The following is a 24,322-nucleotide window of genomic DNA, read 5'->3' as shown; positions in this document are numbered from 1 at the left end:
ACGGATAGAATCAAACACTTGGAGGAGGAAAATAGTAAACTAAAAGCACCCGTCATATCTAAGGACCCACCTCCGAAACCACTCCCAATGCCGGAAGTCACAGAAATGGAAACTACTGTGACCGCCTCAGTCGAAAACCCAGTAAGCGTAGTTAGCAAGGAAGAAACACCTCGCAAAAAACGAGCAGTAGCAGCTGACGTAAGAAATACCTCAGTGGAGGATAGAGTCCCAAAACTCGAACAAAAAGTGGAGGAGCACAGCCAGAAACTCGATAGTCTAACCCAAAGAGTTGATAATTTAACACAAAGACTCGAACAACACATACAGGATGTAAATCACAAATTCGGAGTAATTGACACCGTTTTACAGGAAATTTTACACCGGCTTCCCCCTTTAGCTCAAGGGGCGCCAATCGATCTATCCCAGCAAAATGGCCAATCCTAAAACCGTAACAATTTGGCAGTGGAACTGCAGGTCTATGCGCAACAAAAAAACAGGTCTGCAGTTACACATTCAATCGCAATCCGAAAAACCTGACATTATAGCGATTCAAGAACCCAGAATGTCTCGACTAAAACTGCCAGGGTACCGGGCGGTTCTGCCATGTCACATCAAAGAAAAGCCTTTAACCACTACGTTGGTACATAGAAATCTTACCGTGGTTAACCACGAGATTGAAAACGTAGAGCTCGATTGTATATTAATTGAAATTCTGCCTAGCAGAAGAAACTCCTCTTCTCTGTTCGTACTAAACGCATACAGCCACCCCAGGGCACCGGCTGGACCAGCGAAAGCCGCTATACTCAAAACCCTCCAAATCGCAGGCCAAAACCCAACCCTAATTGTGGGCGACTTCAACGCTCAACACGTGCAATGGGGACACGCAACCATGTCCAGGAAAGGAACGGCCCTAATTGATTTTATCCAGCAAAGAGGGCTCACCCAATCCACGGACCCCATACAACCTACTAGGATAGGAAACAGCGTGACCAGGGACACGTGCCCGGACCTAACGATAGGCAAAAATCTCCCAGACTTAAGCTGGAGCAACACCAGACAAAATCTGGGAAGTGACCATTATATCATAATGTCTAAAATCACCATTGCCAATCTCAAACCCCAACCCAGAAAAAACAAAATCACCGACTGGGACAAACTTAGGACTATCCGCGACCAAAACAACGAACCAATCATAGACTTAGAACACTGGACACAGACCCTCCTATCGGATGTGGGAAAGGCCACTAAGGAAATAGTACATGACTTAGGCGTAAATACGGTTGACAGCCGACTTACGCACATGTGGGAGGCAAGGCAGAGCCTAGAAAAAAGATGGCTTAAGCAAAAATATAACAAAAAGCTTAGAAACTGGATCGTCACACTCACGAAAGAAATTCAACACCACACCGCAGAACTAGAGAGACAGCAGTGGAGCCATATTTGTGAAAATGTGAATGGCAATCTAGGCACGAGGCAGACGTGGAATCTTCTGCGGCATCTCCTTGATCCGGAATCCAACAAAGCTACCACTCAAAAGGAAATCACCAAAATTTTAAACATAGACCCAGGCACGGATCAAGATATTATAGACACGCTACAGCAGAAATACTTCTGCACAACCCGTGAGACGAAGTCCCTGCCCAATTATAAAGGAGAGCCTAACTCCATCCTGGATGCTGACATAACATTGGCGGAAATAAGAGCAGCCCTCTTTAAGGTACGTACAACATCCGCCCCAGGAGAGGACGGCATTAACAATAAGACACTCAGAAATCTAGACGACGCTTCTATCACAGCCCTCGCGGACTTTGCGAACGAGTGCTGGAGGGAGGGAAAACTCCCAGCGTCTTGGAAACATGCCATCGTTAAATTTATCCCAAAACCTGGCAAAAAGCTCGCGCTCGAAAACCTCAGACCTATTTCGCTTACTTCTTGCATAGGAAAACTGATAGAGCACGTCATACTAGACAGACTCCAGTCCCACATGCAAAAAGAGAATTTATATCCAAACACTATGGTCGGCTTTAGACCACATTTATCAACACAGGATACGATGCTAAGACTAGCAAACGAAGTCCTATCTCATGAGCAAGAAAGGAGTACCAGGGCAATCCTAGCCCTAGATTTAACCAAAGCCTTTGATAACGTTAAACACAAAGCAATCCTAGAATCTCTTTCACTGCTGAATGTAGGCGCAAGAACGTTTAACTACATCAAAGACTTTCTCTCCGATAGGACGGCTAAAATTCAAATTGGCACTATCAAATCCGACACCTTCACTTTAGGAGATAGAGGAACTCCGCAAGGATCGGTCCTCTCCCCCTTTTTATTCAACATAACCCTAATCAAAATGGCACACGAACTCGCAAGAATCCCAGACCTAGAACACTCTTTGTACGCGGACGATATCACCCTTTGGACCACCAAGGGGAGTATTGGCACGATACAAGATACGCTACAACAAGCGGTAGACGTAGTCGTAGAGGAGGCGCAAGCCGCGGGACTCGCGTGTTCCCCCCAGAAATCTGAGTTACTCATTCTACACCCAAAGCGTCAAAGAAAGAATAAAGCGCCTGCGATAAAAATCTACGCGGAAGGTGCAGCCATCCAAGAAGTGGAAACACTAAGAATCTTGGGAATGCTCATACAGTCAAACCAAAAAAACGACACACTAATTAAGAAACTGAAAAACACCGTGAACCAAATTTCCCTCCTCCTCAGACGAATCGCGAATAGGCGTGGAGGAGTTAAAGAAGCTGAGACCAGGAAACTAGTAGAAGCCTTCGTTCTTAGCAGAGTTATCTACTCTACACCATACGTCACCCTCACAGTTAGAGAAAGAGACGACCTGGATTCACTAATTAGGCAGTCCTATAAAATTGCGCTAAACCTCCCTCGTCATGCCCCAAATGAAACACTACTAAAGTTAGGAATTCATAACACCTTAGCGGAAATGGTGGAAGCACACCTCACCGCACAGTACGAACGACTGTCAAGCACTGAAACGGGACGTTTCATCCTAAAAAAAGCAGGAATACAATATGAAGGGACCCGGGCCCACACTTTGCCGATTCCAAGACACGTGCACGAGCAATTAATAGTCCGTCCTCTGCCTAAAAACATGCATCCAAAATATGATACGGACAGAAGAAGGGCTAGAGCACAAAAATTACACGAAAGATTTTCAGTACAGAAAGACACGGCGCACGTGGACGTGGCAGAACATGCGGACAGAGATGCCTTTTCCCTGGCAGTTGTCGATCATCGAGGTTCTCCCCTCGCATCGGCGACAATCAATAAAACAAAATTTCCGGAGGAGGCCGAAGAGGCTGCCATAGCTTTAGCCATTACCTCCACCACTGCCAAATACATCCTTAGCGACTCTAAAACGGCAATTCGAAATTTTGCAAAAGGAAGGGCCCACTCCGCAGCCATCAAAATCTTACAAAAAATCTCCCATACCCGCCTTATCACATTGATCTGGGTCCCTGCCCATTCGGACCATCCTGGGAACGAGGCAGCGCACCAATTTGCCCGAGGATTCGTAGTTAACCGGGAGGTGCGCTGCCCTGAGCTCAGGTCGGCTAGGGAGCGGATGACAACCTACAAAGAAATTACTACCCACTTCAAGAAAGAAAGACAAATCTTCCCAGAACCACATCGATCACTAAGTAAAACACAACAAGTCACCTGGCGCCAGCTTCAAACAGACACTTTCTTTAATACGTACATGTACTCCATATGGTTCCCAGAGCAGTTCAGCCCTGTCTGTTCTCTCTGTGGACATCAAAAGGCAGACACACCACACATCCTATACTCATGTAATCAAGACAAGCCATCACAGAGTCTGCAGCTCTCTACCCAATCTCAGTGGGGGGCCGCGCTGCTCAGCTCCGACCCGGAGGTTCAACTCCGAGTCACGGAGCGAGCCGAAGAGGTCGCCGAACGACATCGTCGGTCGGCCACCTGGCGTCCGGCCTAGAAGAGGAGCCCACCGCGGGGACGGAACGCCAACCCACCCCGCGCCTACGACCTCTTCTTTAATAAAGTTTACCTCCTCCTCCTCCTATCACAATTCAACAAGGGTTAACCAGAGTTCAACCACAACAAATTTTTTTGCGCTTCGCCTGAAACGGCATCCATAGAAGTGCAATAAATATGTAGTCATTGCTACCGGACTCAGCAGCAAACGTTTTATGCAGTGTGTTGGCCCGACCTACGTGCCTGTCCACACACACACGCGCGCGCGCGCACGCGCGCACACACACACACACACACACACACACACACACACACACACACACACACACACACACACACACACACACACACACACACACACACACACACACACACACACACACACACACACACACACACACACACACACACACACACACACACACACACACACACACACACACACACACACACACACACACACACACACACACACACACACACACACACACACACACACACACACACACACACACACACACACACACACACACGCACACGCACGCACACACACACACACACGCACGCACGCACGCACACACACACACACACACACGCACGCACGCACACACACACACACACACGCACGCACACACACACACACACACACACACACACACACACACACACACACACACACACACACACACACACACACACACACACACACACACACACACACACACACACACGTGCGCTACCTATCGAAGACTGACATAATCCTGTCAACGTGTGTATACGTCTTACGTTTATACGCTGCTTAAAAAATTGAAGCAAGTTATTTCAGTGAGAATGCATAGCGTTCGTTGGTTGGTTGGTTTGTAGGTTTTAACGCCCCAAAGCGATTGAGAGAGACGCCATAGTGAAGGACTCCGGATATTTCGACCACCTGGGGCTCTTAACGTGCACTGGCATCTCACAGCACACGCACGCCACTCCGTTTCGCCTCCTTCGAAATGCAGCCGCCGGCGGTCGGAATCGAACCTGGTTACTCCGGCACGGTAGTCGGGCATCTTAACCAGTGCACCTCAACGGCGGGCCACACACTGTGTCTCTTGAGGTAGCTAGAGACAATGCTCATAATTTGTAGGGACTGCCGGCGTTTACCGTATCATTACTTTGTTTCATCCCGCGATGACAGGAGGTGCTTTTATCCTTCGCAGCTTGATGATGAGGTGCCTGCTGGCGTTCGTGCTGCTTTCAAGTGGAGTATTTTCTGCCGTACCTCGTGTAAGTGGCGCTCTAGCTTTGACAATTATGTGAGAAGTATCTTTCATGGGATATGGGGAACAATTTCGTATTAAAGGGGCTCGTTCTGGAAACTTAAGCGATGCGTTTAACTTCGTACACCATTGTCATCACTAAAGTCACACGGAAAAACGCTGAAAGCGATCAAGCTGTCACGGAATTACAATGAGCGAGGCATGCAAGGAGTGTTTTCTTTATATTTTTCACTAACCAAACTTCTTTGCAGATTTGTTTATGCCTTTTAAAGGATGGAAATTTGCATTTATGTAATGCGAATTATCAATTCAATATTTTCCATTTCTGCTCATTTGTTAACAAGGATGTTAATGGTAAAGATATGAGTCAAATAGGAAGAAGTATAAGCTCCCTCTGTGCACCGCCTCTGATACTCGAGGCGGGTGTGAGCGAGTGAGTGAATACCATCCACCTCTGTCTTTTGCACAAACACCCCAACGCACACGCGGGCATTGTGTAGTGCCAAGCCTTATATATAGGTTTGGATAAAGTACGCCGCGTACATTCACCGACTATTGGTATAACAGCAGGGTATTTATCAAAATAGCAAGTAAAAAGCGCTTGCGTTCTCTTAGGAGATCTCGATGTGTTCAACAGGGAGGACACTTTGGAAACCTCTAGGACGCTAAAAGGTGCAATCAGGATTTCATTTAAACTCAGAATTTCTGGAGCTGTAGAAAGGATTAACCAACCCTGAAAACGCTCCTTTTTGAACTGACTCGATTCATTGTGCCGCTCGTGCTGCGTTCCGGAGCGCCGAATGTTTCGTCAACGAGGGCCGTCGCATCAAGCGAAGGACGCTGAAGGATCAGTAGTTTGGCGAAGTGCATTTAAATTTTAAAGAAAAATATATACTCCGATCGCACGACTCCTAAGAGCCAGAAACACAGCGAGAGAAGGAGAAAGGTCTATCAGAGTTAACCGGCTGTCAGATGCCAACGTAGGCCTCCCCCAGCAAGTGGCTTTTGTTCGTCATTATGAAAGAGGACTGAACAACAGCTGAGGGGGAGTCTCAGTTTGTAAGCTGTGTGAACGGTTCCACAAGTGGGCTATTTACCAGGTCCAGACGAAGTCAAGCCCCCTTGTCGAAACGTTGGCTCGGTTTGCGAACTGCAGGCTCCCCCTCAACTCTTGTTCAGTGCTCTTAAAGACTGTTTAGCTGAATTTTGTCTCTCGTTCCACCATTTTCTTGTCGGGTAATGCAAGACTTCATCCTGTGATTAGAGGTTTTCACCCGGTTGTACCTGCGCAAGGACAGGTTGATTAATTCGGAAGACACGATATAGCAATAGAAAAAATGAGCGAATATGATCGTGCTTTCAGTTTGACAGGACTGGAAAACAAATCGAAGGCCTATGTGGAGTGGTCTCATTTACGTACGCTGCCTTAAAGGAGCACGCACGAAATTTAGACAGCGGGCACTTCACGAACAGAGACTGACGCCACCGGTAGAGCAGGCAAAGTAAGCTTTCGCTTTTTTTCTGCTTGTGGTAAACTGGTCCAAAGTGGACATTTTTTCCTACAACAGCTCTAAGTTGACTTCGTTTGACTAAGTATTGGGGAGAGAACCTTGCTGCTCTGGGAACATTTCGTACGATACACATGTAGACTATACTGTGAAATACAGCCTAAAGGTTCAGCACCTTCGCAAAACCTGTGCTGTATTCATGAACGACTGATAGCTGCTGATAGAATGTCTAACCACTCCACTTCCCGCCACCTGTCGTGGACGCAGGGCGACATCCTTTCTCACCGGATGCCCTGGCCGCTACCTGCCTTCATCCGGACGAGTTCCGAGTACTGGCTCTTGAGGCCTTCAATTTCAGCATCTCTGTGCTACCCAGGTAAGGGGAAGAAACGGTCACAACATGACTGAACCTGAAGGTACACGTTTCCTTCGTTGCTAAGGTTTGCGGAAGTATAGGTAATAAATCAACACATTTCGCGACAGGGTCTGGCCTGCAGTAAACATGCATCATGGAAATTATATATGATAATTGAGCTCTCTCCTGTGGGTCTCCAGACGAGCACACCACTTCTATGCCAACAAGGAACGCTTTATTAGAGATGATGAACAAATGTACGAGCACTCTTATTTATAGTGTCACAGTACAGGTGAATAAGAGGTGTGAGCGAACGGGCCCTCTGCTTTACACATTGTCACATTAGAACAGAGTGAAGGTGCTACGCGGTCGCTTAACACTGCTAATAGGACTTGATATTTCTCATTTCTTATTGTCATTTTTTTATTTACTTCAAGACACGCAAGAAGTCCTTTTAAACCACGTGCAATGAATGCATGGACCACAGCAGCTTCAACTCCCATTGTAACTGAACCATTTCCTTTTGTGCATAAATCATTTACTTCACAACCTTACATGTGTCATAATGATGCGAGTGATGTTGAGACCTTATATGGGTAATATTTGTGTAGTGTTCTAGCTGTGCGCATGTGAAGCTCTCAATCATAGGCGACTTCGCCAACAACTATATGCCATAAAATTTTCAATTACTCTTGACTCTTAGCGTTATCGGGTGATAGGTGTTCCAGGACCTAGTCATTATAACATCCAAACGGCTGTGCCACCAGTCATATTTTCACTCCTGAGTCTCCAAAGGCTATGTAACACCCCCATTCTTCGTCTAAACGGTGGTGACGGAGTTCTTTGCACTACGTACCTGCCGAACGTAAACCAAGTGGCGGAAAATTTTCACGACAATATATAATACACTGCTAAACGTCACTCATAAAGGTCAGAACTACATAATCCTTATCTGCTAATTACAAAAGCTAGATGTAATGCCTGATGCTCTTTTCCATTACGATTCAAGTGCGCCGCTAAAATGTGTTGCGTTTCTGCGCATGCCTTTCAGCGCCATGGACCTCGGCACGCGGTTGTCCCGTGGTGGACGCTGCCGCTGCGCGCTACGAGTCCTCGCTGAGCCGTGCCGAATGCCTGCGCACTCCGGCCAAGGTACGACGTGCTCGTATTGGAGCACGAATGCTGCTCACTAGCTCACCGGCTCACTGCCCTAGTGGGGCCATTGTGCGTGCATTCGTTCCCGTAAACAACTGACACTTATGCTCGCATGTGTATCCATGTTGGAATGCCAACCTTGAAAGGAAGGCTTTTCGTGCCTTTTGACTGGTTTTCGGACTTATATGGGCACGCACAAAATGTCCAGCCCGCATAGATCCGGATCGTATTTAGAGACAAGCTTTGCAGAATATACCTGCGAATTATAAATCCATAGGAACGATGTGAAGAAGATGGTGAAATTGATGTTAGGGGTGCTCTGCTAATGAAGGTAATCCTGATTAGAGATTGGGACTGTGTCAGTGGAATTCATTGAACGCGGTTAAGAGGGAATTAGAATGCTAGTATAACGAATACTCTTCTTCACGGCGTATGTGACAAAAAGAACCTTGCAGTTTTACACTAACTGCCATGTATTTGTTTCGGGTGAGCGGAGTATGGTATACAAATGTTGTTATCCGCACGCGCTCTTTTCCGCAGGCAGTCGACCGTTACCGGCTGGGTAGCGCCGGTTACATCAGCCGCTTGGTGCTCACGCTGCTGGGGGCTTGCGAAAGCTCTCCCGAGCCCCTCATGGACGAACACTGTGAGCTTCTCACGGTTACCGTTACGGTTACTAGCAGTGAAGAGTGAGATAGACTCCAATTCAAAGGCACTTTCTGTTCGGCTAAAAGAATAGCTAGAAGGCCGATGGGAGCTGCCCAGATGAAAAGTTCACGTTGCCGGAGACGAAGAATCGGTGCAAGCTTCAACTTTATACGCAGGCATTTGCAGATTCACGCTATTATGCTATCAGGTTAGGTGACACGGATATAGCAAGAGTTGTAATTTAGCGCTGTTCTATCTGTAGGTTCCTTCTGTCCTTGTCTAAGTCGCGCGGTTCTTGAAATGGCATACATACTCGCACAAGCATCAGTTTTATAATAAAAAAGCTCGCTATCCTGTTGTGTTTGACTTTCCAACGTGAAACAAAAATAAATAAAGCGAGTACTATCCGAGAGCATGCAAAATTATGCCAACAGCAACAATTTTCCGGCTGTTGCATTTATGGAAAGAAATGTGGTAGAGTAAACAAATCCCTGCCTACTGCAGCTATTGCGCATTTAGTTAACATAACCCTAAATGCAGAGGAAAATTTGCACTTATGCGCCTACTGAAGCACTTTCTGAGAACCGGATAAAAATTGGCGTGCTCTATTGAATGCCCACAATCATAAATTTAATCCCCTGTGCCGACTTTCTACGCTCCTCTTTTACATTAATTTTTCTTGGAACGTGGGAAAACGTGCAAAGCAGCTTTAGGAACTTTTACAGACAACCTATTTTAATGAGACATGAGGTGTTTGGAACAATCCCATTTCAGTTTTGTTCAACGTGCATCCTTAGGCCGAACGTCGAGAGTGCATCGCTCAATTAGAGGAAGCTGTTGTTTCATCATCTTTTACATGCAGATATACTCCGCATATCGTCGAGTCCCAAGAAAAGCGTGCTTCTGGCCAACTCTCCTTGGGGTCTGCTTCGTGGCCTGGAAACTTTTTCCCAGCTTGTCTACGGACTCTCGAACGAGCTGGTAATCATGTTGTGTCTCCCGGTCAAATTTGCAGATGTTGCACCTGTTGCCGTGTTTGGCGACTACGGTTGACCCGTGTAATAACGGTGATGGGGACAGCGACGTCTTCGTTATAGCTATCGCTTCGTTACAACCGTAAGCGACCTAAGCCTAACCCGTCTTATGTCGACGGGTGTCCTATCTCCATGTAGACCGAGGGAAACATATAAATGCGTTTAGCCTTCCACCAATTCCAGTTAAGGGAGGCTTTAACATGCACACACCCCAGATGCTCCAACCCGACCAAATATGTAAGACTAAAAGTAAGCAGTATAGAACGACGAGACAAGGGCAGGAGGCATTCCTTGCTCAGGGCGTGTCTCCTCACCCTGTCCCGTCGTTTTGAGCTTTTAACTTCCAAACGAATAACCGACACGGCCAAACTCGGCCACCTCACCAAAGCGCAAAATGTTTTCGTTATTCATCCCGCGTGGAGCCTATAAGTTTTGGGAAAGTTTGTGCTAGTCAGAATGTTCTGTCCCGTTTTCTGCACACTGAAGCCGACACAGGCTGCTGTGGGAGAGCTCCGATCTCGAGGCCGTCGGCTATAGCACCTGCTTTTGTTTGATCGCATGCATGGTGCCTAAACGATTTCGTTAATACGCATCATCGTGCGATTGACTAGGAGAAAATGAATGCACTTGACCACATGTTACTGAAGGGCGCTCTGAACCTTTTCGATGGGGAATGATTTTAGCTCCTTGGTGAATTCTTTAATGGTGCAAGCGACAGTTTTTAGTCATTGTTTGTTTATTTCCGCTGTATAAATCATGCTCTGAAGTAAAGCACGGGCTTTCGCTACCTTACACTATTGTAATGGATGCAAGCCCCGCCGGGGTGGTGCAGTGGTAAGACGCCCGACTACTGTGCCGGAGTTCCCGGGTTCGAACCCGACCGCGGCGGCTGCGTTTCGATGGAGGCGAAACGAAGTGGCGTCCGTGTGCTGTGCGATGTCAGCGCACGTTAAAGATCCCCAGGTGGTCGAAATTACTCCGTAGCCCTCCACTACGGCTCCTCTTTCTCTCTTTCCACCTTCATTCCCACCTTCCTCCCTTCCCTTACGGCGCGGTTCGGGTGTCCACAGAGCAAGTGTGACAGTTACTGCGCCTTTCCCTTCCTGTGAACCAATTTAATTTAATTTAATGGATGCAACCGCTTATAGACTTTGCCGTGGTGGGTTCAGGGGAACAGGCCTTGCATTGTACTTTGTCACTGCTGTTTGTAATATTGATTCCGTGAATACAGCGACACGTTGATGTCGTTATTTTATTTAGTTGAGATGATCTCAGTTTTGATCACGTGGTCTGAACATCTTGAACAAATTAGTAGGTGGCAATCGTGGAGAGCTCTTAATAGCTCAGTTGAGGGTTTGAAAATACAAAATCGTCCTCAAGTCAGCAAGGAAATGGGTACCGGGGTCTGACACGGAAACCTTCATTATAACCATACACGTAGCCAAACCACGGCATATATGTTTTGCTAAGTTGCTGTAAGTTACGGAAAGGGGCGCCTGGATTTCAGCTTGAATACTTGTCTTTATATTATACGCGAGAAGAAGAAGCTTCCTCCAGTTGGAAGTACCTTAACGGAGGTGTTTGTAATAACTTCGGCGCATCGACAGCTAACGTTGCATCAAGTCGAGGTGGTTACTTCTACATTTGTCGTTAAAACATTATAGACTTTCCACATGACCGCAAGCTATTATGCGAACGTAACGAATTCTAGCCTGAACCGCAGGAAGTCATTCGTAAGACTGAAATGCATCACTGCACAAAAATTCGAGAAAAAGCATTCTTCCTTTCTCGGAACTTCCCATGTCAGGTGTGCCGCACGGAAAGTAGTTTGGCAAAACAGCGCACATGTCAGCAAGACACAAGCAAGAGGACACAGTTACAGCCCCGACTGACAATTAGGCCTAACAAGCAATAAATACGTAGGTTATTAGTCAGTGCTATGTCATCTTCTTTCCGAGTCTGTGTTCTTTTACTCTGCGCGCGGTTCTGCCAAGAAAGAGGTGTTCATGTAGCCTTATAGTTCATAGCGGAGTAATGCTTCACTTTCACCCTGTTTCTAATTTTGATCTCCAATTCTATTGTTGTGTGTGCAGTTTGCCATAAACAGCACATACATTCGTGACTACCCGAGGTTCCCCCACCGAGGACTCCGCATCGACACCTCGCACCATTTCCTTTCGCTGAGAGCCATCAAGAAAACGCTGGTGCGTATTCTCAAATAACGTGCTTTGACCACCTTCCACATGTAATTCCATGTAACGTCCCACATATCAGTCCTCAAAAAACGCGCTAACAGCATTGTTACCTTAAAGGGCAGCTGCATCCTTTTTCCGGAATTCCGCGATATTCAAGGATTGCAATCTATAGAGGCTGTAGGTAATGCGTGCAAAATGTTTTAGCGCTAGCATTCAAATCGATGGCGTAACCGACGATTAAAGTTTGAGCTTCTCCTCACAGCACTGAAGGTATGCAGAGAAGCTCAGTGATGACGTCACGGACGGTTTTATTTTTCTTGCCTTCGCTCACTTCCCGCGGTGCCTTTTCTGATTCCGCCAGACAACGTTTCTGGGGCTTTTATTTTGTTAGCTTTATTTTTACTTCTTCAAACCAAGAGTTTCTATGTAGGAAATTACTGGTACCATCAATGGCGTCATCATGCACACCCAACCCGTCCCTGTGCAGCGCAGAAAATCCTGATAAAAGTCGCGATTTTAATAGCTAATTGTGCTACTGATTCAAATGCTAGCGCCAAGGTATTTCGCATGCTTAAACTGCAAGCCATAAAAATTCGACCCCTCGGGACTCATCGAAATCTAAAATCGGTGCAGTTTCACGAGGCCAGCATGGGAACAGCATAATTACCTTGTAATTGAGGGGATCCCCACAATTAAAACCATTTTGCTAATTATTTAATAAACGTTTTCAAGTTTGGTATTTCTAGTTATTGAGGCTGAGGGGGGGGGGGGGGCAGAGAAGAAACAATTAGTTTTATTTTAGCGAGTTTACTTTTTGAACAATGACAAATGAGAGAAAATTACTAAAAAGCAAATGCACAAATTCTTGGGTTACTACCTTCAGGAAGCCCTACTTTAGGAAGGAAAGTTAGCATAGTTGAAAACGGTTAACTTTGTTATATACATAAAAAATGGTTTTACGGCGCTCAATACTAAATTTGCGCCAGAAAAATGTATTCGGTGAATTATTGTGACACGCAATAACTGAGAATACAATGCCATGGGGAAAAAGCTGTATCAAAACCGCTTGTTTAGGATTAGAACAATCGCGCATCCGGCCAAATTGATTTAGTGCCGCAATGTTTTTTTCTTTAATGCGACAGTGTTTATGGCACCGTTTATCCGAAAAGGTCTCGCCGTCCCGTAGACAGCATATTAAAAACATCTATGACCCGTAGATCAGCCGGATAGAAGCGATTGCGGAACATGACACGTAATACGGACTAATTGTCACGTGGTACACCGGTGCCGGCAAGCGGCGGTCAGAGTAAAACACCGCGACCTTATGTACGCCATTGCCCCAAGAGATGACGCGTAACCAATGTAACTAAGTACGCGTCATCTTAGTTGGAATTCTCATTGCGGAACCTAGTTAGAAGGACATTTTGTGGATTCAGCTTTTTTCGTTTGATGGCGGACCTTGCAGTGCAACCTGCATGTCATCGTTGGATTTTTCAGTGCAGAAGGACCCCACAAGGTCTCTGGTTCTCAATGGAGCAAATAACGCTGCCGCATCCTGCGGTTAACTCGGCGCCTATATGTCCACCTTATTTTGTCACTTCTCAGGTTTTCTTGTCTACCTATTGCCATAAAATTTAAAGAGTGCATCACCCTTAGTAGCAGCAATCAGTATTTGGTGGTGCCACAGGTACTGTCAAGATAGCGAGGTCCTTGCAAAATGTAATGTAGAACTAACCGTTCTCTTAACACTAGTACACGTGTAGAGAGAAAATTAGTATAACGATTCTGTCAATATTCTCAAGACTCAAAAGAGTTGTTCAACTTACTCTGTGTGTACCATGCGCGCTAACTGATTACCTGGTAGCACCCTCTGCAGTCAAGTGAAACGCAGTTGCGAGCATCACGAGCTAAGGCTGAGCAACTATAGCTACCAAGATATGTTCATTTTGGAAATAGCAAATCAAATGGGGGCGCTTAAATCAAAGAAACAAAAGAGGCTAGTCCAGGAAACGGCTACATAAAAAACTTTGCGTGAGAAGATAGCGGGACGAAACATTCTCAAAAATACCGGGCTCCAGATGACGATACAGGACACGGCTTAAAGAAGTGACTAAATGAGTAGAGCTAAAGTTTACTAATTGTTTGTGTAAATCAAGGATACAATAATGTGTCCAGGAAAAAAACAGCCTCCTGTTTTTGCAGCGCAGACATCAATGAATCCGTTGCTCTACTTTCAGGACGTGATGACAATGAACAAGATGAACGTCCTGCAGTGGAAGATGGTTGGAAACGACTCCTTTCCGCTGCAGATGACCAGCTTGCTCGAACTTAGCTCCCAGGTGAGGGACTCAAACTCAACACATCTTCAAACACAGCGTAGCCTATCGTGCCCAGCCCTACGGCTATAAATGGCGCTTCCAGCGTTATACACTAAAAAGAAACTGCTAGTATCGTAAGTAGTATTAGCAGCACAAATAATTATGAAAGCGGTGCGGAGTGCTGACGTAATGTGATTGGCACGACAAGATAATAAACTTCAGGAGGAGGAGTTGTAATTCTGTATTAAGCACAGGGTTTCGACGGCCACTTTTTGACAGAGACGGAACGCGAGCAGCTGCGTGCACAGACTACCCCAGGTAGTGAAACCATGCTTTCGGGGCCTTTGCAATGGCGTCTCTTGTGACTCATTCCTTCCTTCGCCCCCTACATCCCTTCCTTCACTGTACAGTTGGGATGGCGACCAATGAAAAGCACGTCTGTCTTTTCCTGAAAAACAAACTTTTTAAGGTATTTTTGTTCATTGTGTCATTTCAGTTGACCAGGTGCAATCCTGCAGCCGAAAGTATCTACGCATTGCAGAGGAGCCTCTCCAGCACATGAGACAGTACTGCTGCCGCAGTGCATAGATTATTAATAAACAGAAAAAACTTTAAAATGTGATATATGGTATGATTCGAACTATGAATAACGGCAAGGCTTTTGCAAGTAAAGGAACAAAGACAGCAAAAGTTTGACGCATTTTTTTTTATACATTCTGTTTTATTCTGAAGAGACGTTATTTCCTGACATGCGCATCGCAGCATGTTGGCTACTGAGTTGGGGTTGCTCTCAGCCAATACGGCAAACTGGGTATGGAAGGCGGGGGGGGGGGGAGGGGGGGAGGGGGGGGGGAGGGGGGGAGGGGAGGGGGGGGTCAGGCTGGATTAAATTAAGCAAGTGGAGTTTCTGAGATATTGCTCGGCTATCTTACATCACCCCGCAGACTGAAAGGCCCTTCAATAAACTTTGTCTCTGATAGCATAGTGCTGTTTACAGTCTATTTTGGGTTGGCTCACAATATTTAACGTCCCAAAGTGACTCAGGTTCTAAGGGACGCTATAGGAGAAGGCTGCAGGGCAATCTCAACCAGCTGTTGATCTAATGGGCACTGGCATAGCACAGTACATGGGTGCCTTGTGTTCTGCTTCCATTGAAACGCAGCCACCGCTGTCTCGTTCAAGCACAGGTCTTCCGCCTTAGTAGGCGAGTTCCCTAACTTCTGATCCACAGCGAGATAATTCTGCACTAAAGGCAGATACTTCGTTAAGTTCATTTCTCCCAGAATATGGTTTAAGCACCATGCCTAAGCGTCATGAGAGATTGTTTTGTTCTGTCTACTGCAGCGGTTCAGAGGTAGTTCTACTGCTGCAGTAGGCATGCATACACAACGTGATGCTCCGCTCTCTCGTTCAACAGCCCAATATAACAAAATAATGTGGCTTTTTTTATTTGAATTTTTTCCTAACGGTTTCTTGCGTTAATGGCCGAGAAATCTATGGCTCGTGCTGACAGACTGTCCATACTATTTTTTCATAGTCTATAGACAGCGCAGTGAATACTCAGATATTTTGACAACCGAAAAAAAAAAAAAAAACAAAACAATCTTTATTCATATGCGCTAAATAAAGGTCTCCTAAAGAAAAAAAAGAAAGATGACATTCTGCAAATGGCGTTCTGAAATGAACATCGGAAAAAGGGAGGAGAGGGGGAAGGGGTGCAGACTCCGGAATAACTTCGTCCCTCAGGGGTATTTTACCGTGTATTGTGAGCATACAACGCGCGGACATTTCTGTTTTTTTTGCTTGCGATGAAATGGTAGCCGCTGCCGAAAGTTGACCCACTCGTTTGAGGTCAGTAGCCGATGGCCATAGCCACTGTGTCAAAATCGGCACTAAAGCTTCGATTCGGTCAAAAACAAGGCTACGACTACAATGAAGCTAGAACGTTACGCCAAACAGACTAACCATATCATGCACAGAACACGGCTAATAAAAGATCACTCAGAGAACCTTCTTTTCTGTAGTGCTTCTGATGAATATGTAGGTTAAGCACGGCATGTTATTGTGCATTTTTTGCTCAATTACATCATCACCTATATGTAGATAAGTGCATCGGCTACTTTCTCCAAGGTGTCTCGGATACTATCAATATTTTTTCGACTGAAGGCGCATGAAAAATGGAACAGGAAAAATTACCTTTGTGTAATAAATACGCAGGTGAAGCCTGACTGAAACTTAGATTCTTGTTTGTGACCACAGGGCGCCTACCACGCCGGTTCCCACGAGTACCGCCCAGAGGACGTCGCCCATATTGTTGATTACGCGCGCATGCGTGGTATTCGCATACTGCCCGAGGTGCATAGCCCAGGTGAGCCGCTGCACCCGTTACACTTTTTTTTTCTTTATTGCCAGTTGTTGACAAAAACCAAAGCCTGCTTCCGTGTTTTATTTTGGTGCGTGAGTACATCCGCTACTATTAAGCACCGCAATACAACATTCTATTGCCACCTATGGCAGTTAGAGCGGCCTGCTTCGAGTAGTCCTGATGGGGCTGGAACAGGAAGGTCGCCGCCGCTTTCGGCGGGGTCTAACCTGCCACTGAATTTTTATCTCTTGTAGGCCGTCATTGCACCCGCCACTACTTCGGTGGTGGTGGACGACGGCTGCTGTTGCGGCGAACGTCTTTCTCTCCCTCTTCTTCTTTTTCTTTCTTGCCTATATATTTCTCTTCTGTCCGCACGAGGCAGCGGAGGGGGCTCAGCTACAGAGCCAGTAGCAGGCCCGTGCATTTTTTTTTTCTTTCTCCCTACAGCCACAACAACAACAGCTTCGAGTAGTGTGAGGCGTCCGTGTGCTGTGCGATGTCAGCGCACGTTAAAGATCCCCAGGTGGTCGAAATTACTCCATAGCCCTCCACTACGGCTCCTCTTTCTCTCTTTCCACTTTCACTCCCATCTTCCTCCCTTCCCTTACGGCGCGGTTGCGGTGTCCACAGAAAACAAGTGAGACAGTTACCGGGCCTTTCCCTTCCTATAAATAAATCAGTTTTTTTTTAATCAGAGTAGTGTGAGAGAGGTCGACTTACAGCGCGCAGATCGGCACATGGCAAGCAACGAAAAACAACTTGAAGAACCGTGAAGAAGCGAGAAGCTACACTGCCATCGCTCCTAATTTCCTAATTACCCAAACAGCGGCCGAGAGCCATCCCTTCAATCAAAATAAGGCTTTGTTCATTCGTTCGTGACAAATTCAACAGAACAAACACGAAAGCATTCGTATGCCGCCTACCGACAACTTGGCGGAGGCTTTGTTCCATTTAAATTCCGCGTTATAAACGATTCCAGCCGTGGAACCCATTCTGGCATGGATGAAGTTACACTTTGTGTGTTTTTACAGAATCCGTCGCGTTAAATACAGGGGTCCCGTGTGATCCACCGGGCCTTGAAATACTTTACATGAATTAGGACAAAAAAAGATCAAGACAGAATAGGTAGAAAGTGGCAGAACAAACAAACGAACTGAGGAATGACCGGGCTAGAAAAATGACATGAGCGGCCATTTGAGAATTTTCGTGTTGAGTAGTCTCAGTCCTGTGTAACACAGTTTACACGGCTTTTATCTCGCAAATATTAAGCAACCACAGCAAGCCCAGCCCTGCCGCCGATGGTATTAAATAAGCCGTTGTTTCTTTATACAGGGTGTCCAAGCTAACTTTAACCAAGAGTTAAACAATTCTAGGGGGCACTTTGGACCACTAAAGTGCGTTGAGGCAAGTCTCTTGCGCGGTGGTCCGCAGCCCTCCACTACCCAGCACCTCTTTTTTCATTGCCACCCTCCTTCTTTTTCTTACGGCTCGGGTAGATGTCCGCGGATATCGCGCCCCGCCGGGGTGGTGCAGTGGTAAGATGCCCGACTACTGTGCCGGAGTACCCGGGTTCGAACCCGACCTCGGCGGCTGCGTTTCGATGGAGGCGAAAGGAAGAGGCGTCCGTGTGCTGTGCGATGTCAGCGCACGTTAAAGATCCCCAGGTGGTCGAAATTACTCCGAAGCCCTCCACTACGGCTCCTCTTTCTCTCTTTCCACTTTCACTCCCAACTTCCTCTATTCCTTTACGGCGTGGTTGAGGTGTCCACAGGAAACAAGTGAGACAGTTAATGCGCCTTTCCCTTCCTATAAATCAATCAGTTTTTAAATCAATCCGCGGATATCGCACAGCACACGGACACCACTTCGTTACGATGGAGGCAAAACGAAGTGGCGTCCGTGTGCTGTGCGATGTCAGAGCACGTTAAAGATCCCCAGGTGGTCGAAATTACCCCGTAGCCCTCCAATGCGGCTCCTCTTTCTCTCTCTCCACATTCACTCCCACCTTCCTCCCTTCCCTTACGGTGCGGTTGAGGTGTCCACAGAAAACAAGTGAGACAGTTACCGCGCCTTTCCCTTCCTGTAAATCATTCAATCAGTTTAATCTGTTATCTCTTCTCCTTGTACGTAAGCTGCAGGTTTTTAGGTAAGGGGGGCACTATTATAAATTCGCGACACTTTCGTGAAATGTCCATTTTGTCGCTTGTTTCTCTCTCTGACTGCAGTCCCACCCAGCCGAGGAGGCTTGATACAACGGTAAAGCCACGCAAGTCACAGGACTGATCACTCAAGGGCCGGGGCCTTAAGGAATGAAACATTCATATATACGTGAATCGCCTGGTGACGTCATGGCCAGTCGTTGCGTCCCTATGAGGTCAGTTCCGGTTGTTAGACCTGGCCGGATGAGACGTCATGATGACGTCACATGCGGCCATGGCGTCACCAGGTGATGACGTCATAGTCATCTCTGTCATCATTCCTGTCACCAACTACCAGTAACTATCATTATCGATCAGTATCTGCCACAAACTAGCGGTGGCGATCTCCATGGCAACCGCGCAGGAATGACGCTACACAAAGAAAACTAGGATAAGTTTCTCACGTGCCCGGCGTGGCTGTCAGGATGACTGACAGCTATAGTGGGACAGGACGCCGGACACCGGATAAGGCAATAAATTCTTTCGCGTTAAAAATCAAACATTTGACGTAGGCCAGAAAAACCACTTGCATACAGCTGTCAGCCAATCTGGTGCACCACAGACGATTTCTTTATTTTGCAGGGATGTAACTATAATTATGAAAATTGTTTTAATTTACTAATTATTGCCTGTAAATAATGTGATTATTATTGCTTTCTTCAAATAAATGAAACGGAGGTTTCAGAAAGGGCTCTTTAACTTTGCAAATAAAATTTGTCTACAGCAATAATAATACGTAAATTAGAATAATATATTTGTTACTGATTGTAAATTAGAATAATATATTTGTTACTAATTAGTTAATTGCAAACTAAAAATTGTCTGTGGTGCGCCAGAAGGCTGACAGCTGTATGCAGGTGGTTGCTCTGGCCTTCCTCAAATGTTATATTTTTAATCCTTGGCTAATGTTAACTTGGATACTCTGTATATGTGTAATTTTCCAGCTTAAGTTTCGATGACTGCAAAGAAGTTGCTTTGTTTTCATTCTATATTGTTGATGTTTTCGATTTATTGCGTTTTTCTGCCAGCCGTTGTGAGGTGAGGTGCCAAAGTGAGTAGCTGAGAGTTTGGCGATTCTCTTCTCCTACCAACATTGTCGTCACGCAAAAAACCCAGCTTTACAAGTACTAAGAAGTTAATGTGGTGAAACTAAATATGTAGTGCAGCAAAGCCAACTTTCAAAGTTTGTTATTCATAAATGTTTGGAAAAGAGCGGAGATAAGAAAAATTCGACGAAGAATTTGCAAGCAGAAAACGGTATTGTTTCCCCACTGTCCTTTACTATGTAATATTTTCAAAAATCTTTTTATAATTCGCGCCACAAATCGTGAGAGACAAAAACACTTTAATAAGTTAGGCCAATCGCAGGCTGCTAAGCTTAATGCAATTATATATTCTCTTCCCCAATACCGCATAGAACCTGCTTTTTCAAAACGCTGTGGTCAATAAATAGGCAAGGATGGCGTCCTATCCTTTGCCACGCCTGCACTGCGGTCCTTAGCTGCGACTTGCTGCTCCAGCCTACACAGGACAAAAACGGTATCGTCGCACTTGAGCCAGTGATTGACAGGACTGCGAACGGTGGTGCTTAGAGCGTTAGGATTTTGATAGCGCGCTTTTTTTTTTTTTTGGCACGAGATAACCAAAATTCATTCAATCACAGCACCGAGGAAAATGGCGCTTTCGAATTTCTAAAAACTGATATGGCTATTACTAATGGCCGGTTACAAAGGTTTTTCGAAACTAGACGCTTAGGAGTAGTTGTTGCAAAATTGTAAAAAAAATTACTTACCTAGTATGCCAAGCCACCTTGATATCTAAAAGAGCTTAATTTAAAAAAAAATAGTATGCGGGTTTTTCGAAACACCTGATGTCCTGAATGGATAGAACCACTAAGGTCGCGAACTTGGATGCGTAGCGATTACTTGCCGTTACTTATGAGGCTGCATTAATACCACGATCGTACAGCAAGCTGACTTAAGGAGAAGATGAATATGTTACACCACATAGAGGGCCCTGCGGATTTTCCTGGCCTACATACATACATACATACATACATACATACATACATACATACATACATACATACATACATACATACATACATACATACATACATACATACATACATGTGTGTAAATATATATATATATATATATATATATATATATATATATATATATATATATAGAGAGAGAGAGAGAGAGAGAGAGAAAGAGAGAGAGAGACTTCTTTCTTAAATGGTTAAGTGACTTTCTTGCCCAGCAATCTTGCGTGAAGGAAAATCTATGCTTGTTCGTCCCAGCGTCCATTGAGTGGCGTACTGCCTTGTAGGACCTACTTTAGCTATAGGATGGGTTGCGCCGATTTGTGTAACAACGTCTCACACTGTTAAAATGTACAGATATAAGTAGCACAAGCGAAGGCGCGGTTAGCGAACTAGTTTGATTTGAGATAAGGCGCACAGGGTGCAGCAATAATTAATTCCAGAAATTGGGGTCGAATTCTCTCGAAACATATAAAGGTCAGCATGGCGGTATGCCTTACGGCATTAGACGGACACGCTCTACAGGTTACTGTTGTCCCAGGCAGCCCACAATGATGACCAAGGCCCTGACTCTGCACAGTTATAATTGCGAGATTTGTAACTCAGGGATTAATGCTGTGAGGCGCATTAGTGGAGGGCTTTGGATGAATACTGATCTAGCAATACTGGAGTTCTTCAACGCGCGCTGAAATCGTGAGGTACTACAAAGGCCTCTTTTGTTTACTTCGGTTCCATCGAAAAGAGCTGGCCATGGCGGAATTTTTTTTTTTTTTGCGACCCTTGGCACAGCGCTTGAATAACACATTCAGTGGGTGGAATTAATGTTTTATTTAATGTTGTCAGTAACGAATATGATCCCTGAAATTACATTGATACGTTGTGCCGTGAAGGAGTGCAAAGACGATGAGGTAAAATAGCGAGGGCACGCGGGCTGAGTAGCTGATATTACTCTTGAGCGTTCCGCGACGTTCCTAATTCCTGTAAATGAATTAGTTTTAAGCATCGCTACTTCGTAGCAATATCTATTTCGAGAGACAATTTATCCCAGTGCTCACTGTTTTACTATCACTATTATTACAGGACGTCAAGGATACTTCATAGCCATGCGAGCCGTGAACCGACATTGAACCAGCGATTGACAAGAATGTGAAGCATTTTCCGTATGTAAGAAAGCAACAGGTTTTGATTGTTAGCCATATAGCGGAATATTTATGACACCCCTTAAGCTACAATCGGAGTAAGAGATGGAGAACACCATTTGCAGGCCCTTTCTTGCGGGCCGTATACGTGGCCCCCGCTATACGGCTTTAGCAGCAAACCCTCTTGTTTGGTTAACTTTGGCAAAGCGGCACATAGCCTACGTCCGCCGGTGAAAGTGTATGTGTCAGTTTATTGCATGCACTAACCCGACGCGCCCGTGCAGATGGCATGGCGTCCGTGGGCCGCAGCCATCCGGAGCTGCTGTGCGGAGACTCCGGAGTGCTGGACCCTACGCAGAAGGACGCCTTGAGCCTCCTGCGAGTGCTGTACGGCGAGCTGGCTCGCCTATTTCCCGAACAGCTGGTCCACCTGGGAGGTCGCGGGTTCTCGCCCTCATGCTGGTACGGAAAAAATTGCCGCCTGTTTACTCTAAGCGATCACCGGCTTCTTCTTGAATCACTTACCCGAAGACAAATAGCTGCATTATAGCTCAGCTACAGAAAGTAAGATGGAGTCCGAAGCCAGACTCCTCCCGCACCACTGATGTATCACGCGGGTAATGCTACAGTGAGAAACGAAAGCTCATATACTTCGTATAAATTCATTCAAATAACGTTTACCACACTGAAAATCACTCATAGAATTTCACAGCTGATAGAAACCCTCAGTTCAGTTCAGTCGTTCAGTCGTGTCCGACTCTTCGTGACCCTATGGACCATGTCACGCCACGCTTTCCGGTCTCTCACTATCTTCCTAACATCACATAACTTCATCTGCAGTGCCTCGAGGATGCCATCTAACCATCGCGTTCGCTGCCTACCCCTTCTCCGACGACCCTCAACCTTTCCAAACATCAAATCTTTCTCCAGCGACTCCTCTCTTCTCATCAGATGACCAGATAGAAACCCTACATGCCTTCAAAACCTATTAATTATACTATCATGAAGACGTCGTCGCGACGTCTAGGGCATTTAAATAGTCTAGACGTTGTGCTGCGCAATGAGGTTGCCTAAAATAAGCTAATTGTACCAAATGTACACCCGCCCAAATACTTGTCCATTTGGTGTCACGAATCTTGAGTTGTTTTTATCAAAATACTTGGCTCTGGTTACCGATAGACATCCTTGATGTCTACCGTGTAGCCCCAGCAATTTTATACGTACAGTCTTTGTCAGAAGTGTATGGAGCCCAGGGGGTCTGCTTCTGAGCCACTTCGTGCGGCTTGTAATGTATTTACAATGTTCCAAATCTCTTGAGAGTAAGAAAATATTTCCCTACCCTCTCCAATAGGAAGGACCTGCACTAATGCTAAATCAACTCTGCTACATGGCTCAGAAGTAGACCCTCCCGGGCTCTGCATTTTTGACAAAGGCTGTACCTTGTTTATCTCAACGTTGACGGCTTGTCTATGGGTTATGGATGACTTTTTTTTTTTTTTTTTGTCATCAGGAGCAACGACACAGCGCTAAAGAAGCGAGTGGAGGACTACAAAGGGAGCGTCAGTGCGGTCACAAACCTTTTCTTCGAATCGTAAGTGCTGAGCAGGGAGCCAAAGTCTTTTCCGTAATGCGTCACGAATTGAAATACTCGTGTTTACGCCTGCCTAAGCGCTGAGGGGTGGATGAAAGATATGGCAACGATTGCAATCTCCGTCTTCCAGCTCCAAAGCTACCCCCCCCCCCCCCCCTCCTTCTTTGTTAACCATAAGAAATCACGACAAGATGTTTTCATCACTGCAAGCAAAGAAACTTCATTGTTAGTTTCTGCACAAAGTGGTGCACGACAGTGAGAGGTGTGAGGATGCTCTCTGCAGCTATAAGCATGATGGTCACGTTCGTCAAGCCTCTCAATGCAACGTCCGCCTCACGTGCCCAAGTGTGCTCCAGCTAATTATATTACTTGTAGCGCATTTCTGACGGCATGTACCTTAATCTCTGTGCAACGTCCCTGTGCTCAGCTTGTCTGTGAAATAACGATTAGAACGTCACGGTTAAGCAACAGATTTCTTTCAGAAGTGGTAGTCGGGCTTCGCTCTGGGTCGCTATCTTGACAGCGT

At 45.9% G+C, this 24,322-nt stretch overlaps 1 protein-coding gene across 1 annotated transcript in view; it reads left to right on the top strand.

Annotated features, from left to right (window-relative positions):
• The first annotated feature begins 8,894 nt into the window (after window positions 1-8,894).
• LOC146208003 (beta-hexosaminidase subunit beta-like) overlaps window positions 8,895-24,322 on the top strand; it is a 40,719-nt gene continuing 25,291 nt past the window's right edge. The window contains exons 1-7 of the mRNA XM_084587209.1: window positions 8,895-8,907; window positions 9,772-9,890; window positions 12,037-12,147; window positions 14,376-14,477; window positions 16,716-16,824; window positions 22,490-22,667; window positions 23,716-23,796. Coding sequence (XP_084443335.1) covers window positions 8,895-8,907; window positions 9,772-9,890; window positions 12,037-12,147; window positions 14,376-14,477; window positions 16,716-16,824; window positions 22,490-22,667; window positions 23,716-23,796 — 713 coding nt within the window. The remainder of the gene's footprint in view (window positions 8,908-9,771; window positions 9,891-12,036; window positions 12,148-14,375; window positions 14,478-16,715; window positions 16,825-22,489; window positions 22,668-23,715; window positions 23,797-24,322) is intronic.

This window comes from Amblyomma maculatum, chromosome 1 (genome assembly GCF_055883805.1).
Source record: "Amblyomma maculatum isolate TAMU_Amacu chromosome 1, ASM5588380v1, whole genome shotgun sequence".
Lineage (NCBI taxonomy): Eukaryota > Metazoa > Arthropoda > Arachnida > Ixodida > Ixodidae > Amblyomma > Amblyomma maculatum.
The sequence above is the reverse complement of the archived record's forward strand: the minus strand, read 5'-3'. Positions and strand labels throughout refer to the sequence as shown.